This window comes from Arvicola amphibius, chromosome 1, assembly GCF_903992535.2.
Source record: "Arvicola amphibius chromosome 1, mArvAmp1.2, whole genome shotgun sequence".
In the NCBI taxonomy this organism is placed as follows: Eukaryota; Metazoa; Chordata; class Mammalia; order Rodentia; family Cricetidae; genus Arvicola; species Arvicola amphibius.
This window is the reverse complement of record NC_052047.1, coordinates 157,777,060-157,791,622: the sequence shown is the minus strand read 5'-3', so window position 1 is coordinate 157,791,622 and position 14,563 is coordinate 157,777,060. Positions and strand designations below refer to the sequence as shown.

The window sequence follows — 14,563 nt, the reverse complement described above, 5'->3', positions numbered from 1 at the left end:
TTTATTTTAATGTACAATTAAATAACACGGCAATGCCTAGGCATATAACTCTGAACTTTGCCGAGTGAATTCTAAACTGACTTTCAATAGTTACAAGGCTGAACGTTACCGACTCTACTAAAATCATTAAATGGTCTCTCTGATACAGGAGTCACCCTCAAGTACATTTACAGAACTAACATTGAAAACCAGTATCAATGGAAAATACTAAGCTAAACTCCAGTTTTGTCTAACCCAAAGTTGAGAGGAAACGACGTAAGTCTTCTGGTTTGCATACGGAGTTGAGAAATTTCTCTTGTGAATTCTCCCGGTGGCGAAGCATAAGCAGTGGAGTGCTTCTAAGAATCTCCTCGAGGCCAAACCCCCGTTCTCAGATGCATCACGCCATCCGCAACTCATTTGTGGTACCCACAGCTATTGCGCCTTCACTGCATCTCTGCCGGAGGGTCGCACAGACGGTGACGCACCCCCCGGTGGGCGTGGCCTGCGCTCTGACGCACAGTGAGAGCGCCGACGCACAGCGCGGTGTGCGCGCGCCGCCCGCGGGAGCTCGCCGGTGGCTGGAACGGCGGCAGTGGCGCGCTGAGCTGACTGAGCGGGCGGAGCGGGCGCCAACCGCCCGGGGCTCGGCGGGAGGAGGCGCGGGGCGGCTGGTGGTGTCTCCTGGGCCGCGGCGGTGTCATGATCGACTCGGTGAAGCTGCGGCGCGATAGCGCGGCTGACTTCTTCTCGCACTACGAGTACCTGTGCGCGCTGCAGGACTCGGTGCCGCTGCCCGCCGTGCGCTCCTGCCTGCGGGACGGCGTGCTGGACTTCAATGCCGACCGGCTGCGCGTGGTGGACTGGGCGCCGCTGCTCAGCACGCTCAGGGTGAACCGCGACCTTCCGCTGGTGGCCATCAAGAGCTCCTTCCAGCCTTGGCTCGGGGAGACAGGTCTGCAGCCGGGAGTTGCGAGGGTTCGGTCTGAGAGGAGGGAGTCCGGTGCAACGGAGCCTGCGAAGCCGGCCTCACCCATCCACAAAGGAGTTTTTGCCGCCGCCTCCTTTTCAGGCAGTTGGCTGGGAAAGTAGCGAAAGAAAGAATAATAGGGCTCGAGATTGGCCCTTATCGCAGCGAGGATTACCAACTACGTTCCCCTAGGGGAATATGCAGGATAATTTAATGATTTAACCATTAATGCTTTTGCCTCTTCTTTGCTTTAGGGTTTTAAATTTACAATCTCCTCATTGTAAGCCTAATACGGAAAAAGAATAGAGTTTAAAAATGGAAAGAAAAATGTGTAACAAAACAAACAAAAAAAACCCTCCAGGGATGTGTTTTACGATTTTTAGGAAATTTTGTATGAGTGTGCGTGCATATATGTGTGTGCAGTACCTGCAGAGTCCGGAAAAGGCGTTGGAATCCTGGAAGTAGAATTACACATGATTGAGAGCCTCCATATGGGTACTGGGAATCGAACTTGTATCCTTTGCAAGAACGGCCAATTAGTCTAACTCTGAGCCATCTATCCAGCCCAAAGGACTTATTTAGTCTTTCTGGTGCTTCTATGGTCATTCATGAACACTTGCCCAGAAGCCAAAAAGTTTTATCATCCTTTATGTATGGGTCTGTACTAATTTTTTTCTCAAAATATTTGTGAATCTTAGTATCGCCACATATGCACACAAAAAAAGCAGAAGAGGTGTTGGGTGTCCGCTGGTCACTTTCCACCCGTTATTTTGAGTCTCTCCCCTGGACTTGGCTTGGCTAGAAACCAGCAAACCCTAACCGTCCACTTTTCTCCGCCCCCTGCCAAACTGAAGTTACTAGCCCTGCCCTGAGGCCCAGCTTATGTGGGTGCTGAAACTCCAGACCTCCAGATTGTACAGCAAATGCCTCCCAGCAGCTAAACAATTTTTCACATACTCTTTTACTTTTAGATTTGCAAATAATTTTGTGTATGTATATGTATGTGGCATGTGTGTGCTTGCATGTGCATGTTTTTGTATCTAGACCCATGTTCTCATGTGCATGGAGGCTAGAAATTGACATTGGATATCTTTCTCTATTGCTTTCCAATTTATATACTGAGACAGGGTTGTTTTTGTTTTCTGAACTCAGGGGACTTGCTGCTTCCATTGTCTGGCTAGCTAGTTTGCCCCTGGGATCATCTCTAGTCCCTTCTCAGGGATTACTGGCTTTCCCCTTGCAGGTGGTGCAGATTTGGGTCCTCACACATTTTCCTTGCTTGCGCTTTTATCCATTTGACCATCTTAGCCCCATTTTTTTTTTTAAAGAATAGTATCATGTAAGAGAAACAGGTGTTAGTAACATAGAGTTTGAATTTCATATTTTAAGCTCTTAATACTCACACATCTGAAAAGCAGTGAAACAAGCCTGTTGAGAATTCTTAGGACTAAAGTGCATTGCGCATGTCAGGTATCTGCAGGTTACCAGCTAAAAGGGAAGATTTGGAGAAGCCTGGCCCATTTCCAGGTCTGAGATAACGCCACCGTTTGTGATCCTTCTTCAAGGACAGTATTGTACTTCTGAGGAATCCCTTGATTACCATTGTAATAACCCAAATTAAAGGAAAGATGAGCGGTATCTAGAATTGAGGCAGTCATACCTAATCTTACCCAGTATTCTATGCTGAATATAAGGAGACAGTCTGGACCGTTTCCCTTCAGACATCCTTTGCAGCTTTTCCAGTCTTGTGTGCAGTGGGTCTAGGCTGTAATTTTAACCTCTTAGACGCCACTTGTTTATCTCTCAGATGTGTGAGCCTGTGCTGTTGAAGAAGCTCCTGACTGGCTTTGCTGCTCCTGGACTCGGTTTCCCTCTGTGCAGCCGATCTCACTTACTCAGATCCAGTACCTGCTGGCTGCAGTGTGTCATCCTTTACAGAGGCACTGGAATATGAGCTGCACCGTAGCCAAAGCCTGCTGGGAGATTCTTTTTCCCAATCTGTGGGGTTCAGGTGCCTCTCCCTGGTTCCCTTTGTGTAACTGGCCCAACAGTGGGGCATATTTTTCTAACCATTCTCTAAGCCAGTGGCAGCCTTGGTCCTCACGAGTGTTATAAAAGCCAACTTGCCACAGGCTGTGAATTTCCCTCATTTTTCTATCCTGAAGGGTCTAGCCCTCACACCTGCAGTATTTATACTGTCCAGCAGGTATCAGGCTTGAACCCCCTTCACACAGTTCACTCCCTCTCCCTCTTTATTCTATATACAAATTGAGGGCTTTTTTTTTTTTCTTTAGACATCCCTTAGGTGCAAATTCTTTGCCTCCATAAGAAACCATACCATGCACCGTTTATGTTTCTGTATCTCATGTGGTTTTGAATTTCCTCTTTAAGGGCATGGTTAATTTCTATACCTTAGCACTGAAGAGTTTAATACTAAAATTGTGTGGTTGACATCACTGATCTTACAATGAATTTGTCTTAGGTTCTGATACACACAGAGCTTGCAGAAATCGAGTTCCTGCGATAAGATCCAAGGATGTGAGCTTCCAGTTGTGTAAGGCTCTGAAAGGCTGCTTAAGCACATCCAGTGTGCTCAGAAATCTGGAGCTGAATGGGCTGACTCTGAGAGAGAGAGATCTGGCTAGTCTAACAAAGGTAAGCCTTGTTCATGTGACCTGCAGACATCTAATCTCTGATTTTGGTGGGAAAATACTCAATTCATATTTTACTTTTTTCCTCTATTAAGGGATTAAGTAAATCGACATCTTTGGTGCACCTGTCTCTTGCCAATTGTCCAATTGGAGATGAAGGTTTAGAAAGTGAGTCATGCCATTTAACTGTAGTTGTCATGTTTGCTGTGTGCTGTGATGACCTGTCTAACTTTTGAGCTCCTTCATCCTGAGCTGCCTTCTGTGCCTGCTCAGATGCTGATCTGTTCTCACTTCTGCCGGGAAAGCTTATCATGCCTAAAATTGTCTGAACTTTATTTAAGGTTGTAAAATGCCATAAAACAGGCAGTTTTGTCATCTTTATATTCTGTTGTTTGTGTTTGCACATAGTTTATGATTTTCCTTTAAGAAATACTTGTGGAGCCGGGCGGTGGTGCTGCCTGTTTTTAATCCCAGCACTCGGGAGGCAGAGGCAGGCGGATCTCTGGGAGTTCCAGGTCAACCTGGTCTACAAGAGCTAGTTCCAGGACAGGCTCTAAAGCTGCAGAGAAACCTTGTCTCGAAAAAAAAAAAAAAAAAAGAAATACTTGTGGGAGCTGAGCAAGGTAGTGCCTACCTTTAATCCGAGCACTTGGGAGGTAGAGGTAGGCAGATCTCTGCCAGCCAGGTCTATAGGGCGAGTTCCAGGACAGCCTGGGCTACACAGAGAAACCCTGTCTCAAAATATCAAAAACTGTTGGGAGGAGGGCAATAGTAGGGTAAAGAGAATTGAAAGTCATGACCATCTCCAAGTAAAACAGCTGGAATGCAGTTGTTTTTTAATTTTTTTGTTTTTTAATATTTATTTATTTGTTTACAATATTCTGTCTGTATGTGTGCCTGCATGCTGTAAGAGGGCACCAGGTCTCAGTTTAGATGGTTGTGAGTCACCATGTCGTCATTGGGAATTGAACTCAGGAATCCTAGAAGAACAGCCAGTGCTTTTAACCACTGAGCCATCTCTCCATCCCCAGTTTGTTTATTTATTTATTTATTTATTTATTTTTGAGACAAGGTCTCAATACGTAGCTGGCCTGGAACTCACTATATAGACCAGGCTGACCTCAAACTCAGAGAGATCCACCTGCCTCTGCTTCCCAAGTACTGGGATTAAAGGCGTGCGCCACTATGCTTGGCTTAATAATATGATTGTAGTGTCCGTATATCAATAGTCTTCAGTTTTGGCGAGTTAGTGGAATTAAGCCTTTGCTGTAATATAGATCAGTGCTTTGCTACTGATAAATTGCAGCCAGTCTGTTAGTGTCTGGGCGAGTTGTAAAGTGCTTTTAGGAACACGGTCTAAACTAGCATAGTCTGACAACCGTGAATAAACCAAGATTGGCCAAGTTGATAGGCTCTTGGTCTTACTTGTGTGTCCTTTTTTTTCCTTTAGCTATTTGTCAAGGCATAAAGAATTCTGTCACTCTCAAGACCGTCAACTTCACAGGATGTAATCTGACATGGCAAGGAGCCGGTCATATGGCCAAGATCTTAAAGGTGACTGACTGTACATTTAGCCTTGAATGGCTGATGTGATTGAAGCACATTAATACCTTTATATGGGGTTGCAGTGATTTTTTTTTTTTTTTTATCCACACAGATTTTAGTTTTAGTTTCATTGCATGATATGTAAAGTGTTGTTTAGCTTGGCATTCTGACACTTAAAGATACTCATTTAATCTTAGAAATAAGACTTTAAAGTATAATGCTGTGGGATAATGTTCTTGTACATGTAAAGGTCTGTCACTCATATTGGTTTAATAAAACACTGATTGGCTAGTAGTTAGGCAGGAAGTTTAAGCAAGACAACCAGACTAGGAGAATTCTGGGAATAGGAAAGGAGAGATGTAATTGTCATTCAGAAGCAGTGGAAGCAAGATGAGAATGCCTTATTGAGAAAATGTACCAAGCCACATGGCTAAACATAGATGAGAAGTATGGGTTAATCTCAGTTGTAAGATGTTGGCAGAGGCTGCTCGTTTGTTCCCAGCCGCCTAGACCCAAAATAATCACACAGAAACTATTAATTAAAACACTGCTTGGCCTATTATCTTAGGCTTCTTATTAACTAAAATTAATCTTTTTAATCTTGAATTAACCCATTCCTATTATTTTATATTTTACCACAAGGTTCATGATTTACCTGTAAGGTTCTGGGGTGTCTGTCTCCTTCGGCAGCTACATGGCGTCTCTCTGACTCTGCCTTCTTCTTCATTTCTGCTAAGAATTCCCACCTTGCCATACTCTACCCTGCCATAGGCCCAAAGCAGATTCTTTATTAGTAATAAAACATATTCATAACATGCAGAGGGGAATCCCACATTAGTATGAGATAGTTAGTAATAAGCCTGAGCACTAGGCCAAACAGTTTATAATTAATAAAAGCCTTTGTTTGTTTATTTGGCACTGAATGCCTGTGGGACTGGGCAGGATAGAAACTTCCATCTAAAAGAGCGCCCAACGTGGAGTGTTTTTTTTTTATTTTAGACAAAAAAAGGGGGGCTATAGGTACAATAGGATAAAAGGGTAGATTATTGAATTGACTGAAAAAAAGGGGGAGGATATAGATAAGATAAAACGGTAGGTAGATTATTGAATATACTTTTAAAAAGCAACTACTAGCTTTAAATATTTTGCATTAGATTGGACTTTTATATATTACATACAAATTTTGTATATTGATACAAATTGAGATTTTTATTAAAACATACTGTTCTAATCTTGTTCAAGGTATTGTACTTGTATAGCTCATTTAACAATGTAATGCAAATTTTTAGTCTTTGAAAGTTATTACCAACTGTTTCAAATAATATGGAAATGCAGGTTAGTAATATGTCACCTATTACAATTGAACTTGTAGCTACAGTAGGTATGTTTTCAAGGTCAAGCAGAGATATTTTAGATAGGTCATCTTCAAACACTTCAGAGATCTACAGAATATAGCATTTAAGATGTTTTAGTAACATAGACTCTTTTTTTTTTTTTTTTTTTTAATGACAATGAGACATGCCTGCTCCTGGCAGCATCAATCTACTTCAGAGAAGATAATGGACATCAAAGAAACTCCACATGGAGTTAGCTTTCTTTGTGGCAGAAGTAAACCACTGGGCCAGAAAATGCCCTTGTCTCTATTGCTGACAGTATGCTGTTCTAGTTGGGCAAGCAGAACACAAAAGAAAGTGAAGGCCAAACATAGTCAAGACAAGGAAGGATAGACCTTCAGACGATCCTGCTTTACAGAAAAGTCTGATATGCCCCAGTGTTGCAGAGGAACTTTGGGTGACTGTCCAGGCAGCCAGCTGTTTCTGTCATTTCTCACATTTTTTGGAAGTTGCTTGCTCACACTCTCTGCTTACTCAGTTAATATTATTTCCTCCTTGGGTTTCTGAGGGAGATGAAGACTAGTGTTCTTTGTTTACCTATGCAGAAAGCAAGTTATGATAGAAAGTAAATTAGGTACAAGACTTTGGACTTACCAACATAGGATGGATATGGAATATTTTTTATGAATTTATCAAATACAAATGGACTAGACATTGTTGATGCATTTATTGCCTTATATATTGTATATAGTTATTGTACTTACTATATATAGTTTTTCTTATATTAGTTATAGACTTTTTTATTTTAAAAATAAAAGGGGACATATAGTGAGTTTGATTTATATTTTAATAAATAAAGCTTGCCTAAAGATCAGAAGGGCAAAGCTAAGCCACTGAAAGTCAGGCAGTGGTAGCACACACCTTTAATCCCAGGACTCGGGAGACAAAGGCAGATGGGTCTCTGTGAGTTCAAGGCTACCCTGGGCTACACAAGATCAATGTAGAAATAAATCCAGGTGGTAGCGGCTTACACTTTTAATTCCAGTACTAGGGAGTCATGCCTTTAATTCCAGGACTAGAGGGATTATAAAATGGGAGGAGAGAGGGGCTTAGTCTTCTTAGGCTGCTTAATCTGCTTAGTCTGCTTGGTCTGTAATTGCCCAGCCTTAGCAGAGGTATGATTTCTCTAGTGGCTTGGCTGCTTTGCTTTTCTGGTTTTTGAGTTGAACCCCAATATCTGTCTCTGGGTTTTTATTGTTTGTGCTGCAGTATAATATTTTATAAATAATACTCCTTTGTTGTGTTAGTTGTTGAAGATGTGGTAGCTCCCAAAGAAACTTTATACTATTACAGTTTCCAATCGCTGATGTCATTCTAACTACTGTAATTTATAAGCTGATAAGAAACAGTAATACATTCTTTATAGTTCTTATAGCTACTGTTAGGACTAAAGTTATTTAACAATTTGATATGAAGCCTTTTTTGTAGGCTTTTTTGTTGTTGTTGTTGTTGTTGTTGTTGTTGTTGTTGTTTGCTTGCTTGTTTGGGTCTAGTGGGGGTTGAGACAGAATATTGCTATGTGGTCTAGCCAGGTTGGACTTGTGCTGTCCATGCTGGCCTGGAACTTGCTTTAGTCCCCTTCCTTCAGCCTCCTGGATGCTAGATTAGAGGTGTATGTCACCTTGGCTGGCTTGTTTGTGTAGTTTGGTAGCAAGGATAAAGACTAGAACTAAGGACTATGGAATGAATCTGGCCTGTCACATAGTTTTTGCAAGTAAGGATGCTAAGGAACACAGCCCCGTCGAGTTGTCTGCATGGTAGCTGGCTACTTCTGCCTTAGATCAGGAGAGCTGAGTAGTTGGTTTGAGACTCAGGGAGCTGGGAATATTTACTTTTAGACCTTTACAAAGTAAATGTTTTGACCCCTGTGATAAATAGTGGTCAAGAGCGTGTATTCTGTTTTCTGGTGTGGTGATTGAATTTTGTAAGGTTTTTGTTGTTTTGGTTTTGGGGGAATGGTATTTGTTTTTATGCTGGGCATTGAACTGAGATCTCACACTTCAGGCAAGTGCTCTACTACTCAAGTACATCCCAGCATTTTTTGACTTTATTTTGAGACTGGCTCTCATTAAGTTGCCTAGACTGGCCTTGAACTCACTCTTTAGCCCTCACTGGACCTGTCATGTACCTGCCTCAACTTACTGAGTAGCTCAGATTTTAGCCCTACCTAACTACTAGCCTAACTAAGCGTGTGGATGCTGAAGCAAGATGGCCTGAAGGAAGGCCCTGACTCATTGAGTATTGTGTGAACCTGGACGAGTTGCTTCACCTCTGTAAAGTCACAGTTCACTCTGAGGGTTTCGTGTGCTGCATAGTGTCTGCTGTGGCTCCATGCTTTTATGTGGTTATTCTTAATAGGAAAATGGCATTAACATGGCTCCTTTTAGTGTCATGTCACACATGCTTTGCTCTTTTCATGTTCAAGCAGGGAGGTGTTTTTCCTTTTAACATCAATGCCCCATATTGGCAAAACTCACCTGGTGAATATAGAGAATTGGCTATAGTCTTAAAGGCTACGACTGTGTCTGAAAATCAAACCATTTTTTCCTAATGCCTGTCAGACTCTCCTTGCTTATTCGAGGACTCTAAAGATGGTATGTGTGCCCTGAGAAGTACCCAAGAGCCACTGGGTTAAAATATGATGTTGCAGCCTCCGAATGTATCTTTTTATCATCTGAACATTGTACCTGTTGACCTGGCTGTTCAGCAGTAGAACACTTTGCTGGGCATGTCGAAGGCTTGGATTTAATCCCCATCACCATACATGTGCACACATAGGTCCTGTTGTTTCTGTGTACGTAAAACATACGTAAGATATTTTTATAGCTTTATGTAGCCTATTAATAACCATGAGACACGTTAAGTGCTTAAATTGTACTGGAAGCCCCAAAAGGACAGAATAAAAGTTTAGAAGGATAGCAATGTTAAACTAGTTCTTTAATGTGGCAGAAAAGGAAAATACAATTTTTGAGAGTTTAGTAAATTGTCAGTTTATATAACTGTTGAGTAACAGTCACCCATTGGCTATTCTCACAACTGGAACTCTGTGCTGGGACTGTCTACGGGCAGACTGCTGGCATATTTGTACTTAGGGGGTATGGTGCATGTAATCAGCTGTGGCTAGTTTCCCTTTAGGTTTCCTATTTCCTTCCAGCACCTGACTCCCTACTGTTATCTTTGAAGTACCAGACCATGAGAAGGCATGAAGAAACCTGGGCTGAGAGTCTGCGCTACAGGAGACCCGATTTTGATGGCATGGCTGGGTTACGGCGCATCACATTGAACTGCAACACACTAATTGGTGACCAGGGTGCAAGTGCTTTTGCAGATTCTCTTAGTGAGGATTTGTGGCTTAGAGGTATGTTAAATGCGCTTCAGAAATTGAAAATCCTCTAGTAGCTTTTATTGTACTCTTAATGTAAAGCCACATATATTCTCCACAGAAAACAGTGTTACCTGTAATCAAAACATCTAGAAGTAACTGCTGTTCATTTAGGCATATTTTTAGTCTTTAAAAAAATAGATGTGTCTGTCCACCTAGAGATTATAGTAATAGTTATAGCAAACTTGCTGTTTTCTAACCCTACTGTCTTTGTTTACAGGTGTATGTGGGAGTGTGTGTGATCTCGTATAAAATAGATGATATGTATCTATGTGGAGTGTTTGTTTGTTTGTCTTACTGGGTAGTCCTGGCTAACTTGGAACTTGTGTATATGACTGCCCTCAAATTCCCAGGTATCTACCTGTCTCTGCCTCCTAAGTGCTGGCTGCTATTTTAAAATAAAAAAAAACAAAAAACTCACACAACTAAAACAAACGATGTATTATTTACTTAGGATGTGGTTCCAAGTACATGTCCAGCCACAGTTCACATGTGGAGGCCAGAGAACAACTTGCCAAAGTTAGTTCTCTTTTTCCAACATGTGGGTTCCAAGGATGAGACCTGAGGGGTCCACTTGACAGCAGGTGCTTTACTTGTTGAGCCATCCTGGCTGCCCCAGGTTTCATTGCTGTGGTTCATTTGATGTTCTAATGAAATGTACTAGTTATTAATTATGTCAAGGGTGTTAGTTTGGGCTATTACGGGGCGCTATGAACTGATGTTTTAAACTTCAGAGATTATTTCTGCTAGTTCTGGGGCCTGGAAAGTTCTGGGAGAGGCACCAGCAGACCAGCTTTAGAGTCAGCTCCCTCTCTCCGGCTTGTGCAAGGCCGCCTTTCCTCCCTTTTTCTTAGTTTACTCTGCTTGTTGCTGGATGAAAGACTCACTCTCTGAGTTGTTGCCATGAAGAGACACCATGGCCACGGCCACTCTTAGAAAAGAACCATTTAGTTGGGGGCTGCTTATGGGTTCAGAGGCTTAGTGCATTGTCAGCATTGGGGATGAGGGGAGCATGGCAGCGCACAGGCAGAGTGATGCTGAAGAAGTAGTTGAGAGTTCTCCATCCCGATCTGCAGGCAGCAGGGGGAGAGAGAGACTGGGCCTGGCGTGGGCTTTTAAATCCTCACAGTCCACCCCTAGTGACATGCTTCACCCAACAAGGCTACACCTCCTAATTCTTCTGAACAGTTCCACTCCCTGATGACTAAGCATTCCGATATATGAGCCTATGGGGGCCATTCTTATTTAAACCACCACACTTACCAAAACAACTTGGGAAGGAGAGGTATTTTTCCACCTTATAGCTTACTTCCTTTGCAGAGGGAAGTCAAGGCAGGAACTCTTTCTTTTTATTTATTGTATGTGGTGCTTTGTCTGTGTACCACAGCCATACCTACTGCCCACAGAGGCCAGAAAAGAGCACTGGATTTCCAGGGGCTGGAGTGCAGACAGTTGTGAACTGCTTGTGGGTGTTGGGAATGGAACCTTGGTCCTCCGGAAGAGCAGCAATACCCTTTTTTCTTTTTTCTCTTTTTCTTTGTTTTTTGAGACAAGGTTTTTCTGTGTAACAGCCCTAGCTGTCATGGAACTAGCTCTGTATAGCAGGCTGGCCTCGAATGGCCTCGAACTCACGGAGATCTGCCTGCCTCTGCTGGGATTAAAGGTGTGCCACCACCATCCAGTGAGCAGCAATACTCTTAACCATCTCTCCAGCCCCTCTTTTTAAAAAGTGTGGTTTTCTGAGATTCCTTTGGAATTCAGGATTATGAGTCCAGGAATGAAGTGCGTGTTTACACTGCCACTGCCTTCCTTGCTAATCATGAAATGATTCTCACTGGGCGATGTTTTCTCTCATGTTGTAAGGAGGGTGTTTTTTTTTTTTTTTTGTTTTGTTTTTTTACGTAGGGGTGGGGTAACATCACTGTAGCACATCATAGAAGAGTTTTTTTTTTAATTATATGTTTTCATATGCTTTTCTGATTTTCTTTTTCTTTCTTTATTTTTTTTTTTTTTTTTATGCCCAAGATTTAGAATCTGCTGTGAGTAGTCTTGTTCAGGAATGTCCTAAGCATGAATGAGAATTGTGTGTGTGTTAGACTGTGTGGAGTCGGCAAGTGACCCATTGTCTCTCATCCAAAGCTCTTGACCTGCAACAGTGCGGCCTCACCAGTGAAGGAGCCAAGGCTCTGCTGGAAGCCCTAGAAACCAACAGAACCCTGGTCGTTCTGGATATAAGAAAAAACCCACTTATTGGTAGGTCATCTCTTTAAAATTAGTAAATGCCCTAACAAAATGAATTTGCATATTGAAAGTTTTTTAAGCTTAACATATTTATTTTCTAGTTTTGTAATTTTGTGCTTTTAGCAGATAATGCATTGTTTTAAATGAGTTGTATTTCACAATTGTTTTGGTGGCTACTTATTCTGAGTGAGCCTAGATAATAAAACTGATCCTGTCAAGAGCACTCTCCTCACATCCCCTGAATTTCTGAATTCTTGGGAAGAACATTTCATTTGTTTGCTAATATGTAAAGAAATTTTCATTTTTGTGTGTGTCTCAACACTGGTTCAGATACTAAGCATATTACAGTGTACCAGCTAGACAAAGTCTTGCTCTCCTTCAGTAAGGGGGTTCAAATGTAAATGTATAAGTAGATAAGGAATTTTGAATACTAGGAAGTGCAAAGAGAGTTTAAGAAGACAAATGGTGGCAGAAAGTTGAAACAGGGAGCGAGAAGATTTGCAGATAGATTAGGTGTTGGCTATGAAGGAAATAGCTGTTTTCAGATGTCCTTGACAGGGTGGTGGTGCCTTTTACTGAGAAAGGGAAGCTGGAGAGGAGCTTCTTTGAGGAAGGACATTTATGACTTTGGTTTGACTGTATTAGTTGTCTTTAGTACAACCCTTGCTTTTCTGTGCAGAGGTTTCCAAAGCCACTTCAGACCTTGAGTGCCGATGGAGGTAGGCAGTGTTACAGTGAACTAAGTGAGGGACAGGCGTGCTCAGAAGCAGGGGCGAGTGTGTGCTTTAGTTTTATGGGAAAGCAGTGGCTAGTGGGGTTTTCTCATAGGCGCACTCGGTCCCTGGAAAACACCTGAACGTCTCCTTTTCTTTTACTTTAGATCACTCTGTAATGAAAGCGGTTATCAGAAAGGTCCTCCAGAATGGAAGGAGTGCGAAGTCAGAGGTATAACTCGTTTCAGTCCTTTGAAAAGAATTTCTCTGTAATTACAAGTTTCTTCTGTTTTTAGTAAAGTGTCACGATCCTTTTCTGCTATCTGAAGTAAAATCAAGTGGCTTTGGAACATTGGTGGCATAGTGATGAGCACAGCTGCCTCCAGATCAGGTGGCTTTTCTGTTTTGTTAAATATTCTATCATTAATTAATTTGGGATCTGAGAACTGAAAATTGCAAAACTTTATTAGTGTAGAATATCTTCCTCATGTCCAGTTAGAGTGGAGTCCTCTTGTGACCTGTGGCTGATGTCTCCTGGCTCTCTCTTCCAGTACCAGTGGATAACGTCCCCCTCAGTGAAGGAGCCACCCAAAACTACTAAGCAGAAAAGGAGAACGATAGTCCTAGGAAGCAGTCGGAAAGGAAAAGCTACCATTAGAATTGGTATGTGTTTGTCCTGGCTTTTTAGCATCACGAAAACTTAGACCTAGCGTGTGGTTAGGGCACTAATGTTAAAGTCTCATCTCTTGTGTAGTAACCAGTATTGACTGCAGCATATTCTGAGGCCTAATTTTCACATCCTGATGTGAAAATTCATGGCGTGTAGAAATAGTAAATGAATCATTTGGAAGAATTTCTGTTTCCTTTTTTTTTTGTTTTTTTTATTACCGTTATTTTTTTTATTACCGTTATTTTTAACGTTATTTAATTACCTTTTTTATATAAATAAATACTCATCATCTTGACTGTTTCCTGAATGATGATGTTTTTCATAATGTGTAGTTGAGATTTAGAATGCCCTTTGATGCAGGTTTAGCAAGCACTGTGCTGGGGATAGAATCCAGGACCCCATTCATGGGAGGCAAGTGCTCTACCACTGAGCCACATCCACAGCTTGATTTTTTTTTCTTTTTTTGAGTGACTGAATAGATAACACATTTCAGTGATGTAAAAGCCTTAAAATGGGGCTGGAGAGATGGCTCAGAGGTTAAGCACTGGCTGCTCTTCCAGAGGTCCTGAGTTCAATTCCCAGCAACCACATGGTAGCTCACAACCTCCCTAACGAGATCTGGTGCTCTCTTCTGGCCTGCAGAACGCTGTATACATAATAAATAAATAAATCTTTTTTTTTTTTTTTTTTTAAAAAAAAGCCTTAAAATGGTGTAAAGCAGTGCCTAGAGCTGGAACGCTTTAGGAAGGCTTGCTGTTTTTGAGATTTGTTCTTGCTGTGTTGCCCAGACTGCCCTGGGACCTGTAATCCTCTTTTCTCAAACTCCTGGGTAGTTCGGATTACAGGTAAACATCACCATCCCAGCTAAGAAAACATTTTTGTCTTAGGGTTTCTATTGTGTGACAAGACACCATGAGCAGTAGCAGCTTAGGCAGGAAAGGGTTTATTTCAGTTCATACTACAACATCATAGTCCATCATCCAGGGGAGTCAGGGCAGCAGCTCAAGGCAGGAACTTG

At 42.0% G+C, this 14,563-nt stretch overlaps 1 protein-coding gene across 2 annotated transcripts in view; it reads left to right on the top strand.

Annotated features, from left to right (window-relative positions):
* The first annotated feature begins 553 nt into the window (after window positions 1-553).
* Window positions 554-14,563, top strand: part of Cep78 (centrosomal protein 78) — a 35,150-nt gene continuing 21,140 nt past the window's right edge. For both annotated transcript variants that reach the window (XM_038310369.1, XM_038310378.1), the window contains exons 1-8: window positions 554-934; window positions 3,432-3,604; window positions 3,696-3,768; window positions 5,051-5,154; window positions 9,723-9,897; window positions 12,061-12,174; window positions 13,043-13,107; window positions 13,427-13,538. In XM_038310369.1, coding sequence (XP_038166297.1) covers window positions 682-934; window positions 3,432-3,604; window positions 3,696-3,768; window positions 5,051-5,154; window positions 9,723-9,897; window positions 12,061-12,174; window positions 13,043-13,107; window positions 13,427-13,538 — 1,069 coding nt within the window. In that variant the 5' untranslated portion in view covers window positions 554-681. The remainder of the gene's footprint in view (window positions 935-3,431; window positions 3,605-3,695; window positions 3,769-5,050; window positions 5,155-9,722; window positions 9,898-12,060; window positions 12,175-13,042; window positions 13,108-13,426; window positions 13,539-14,563) is intronic.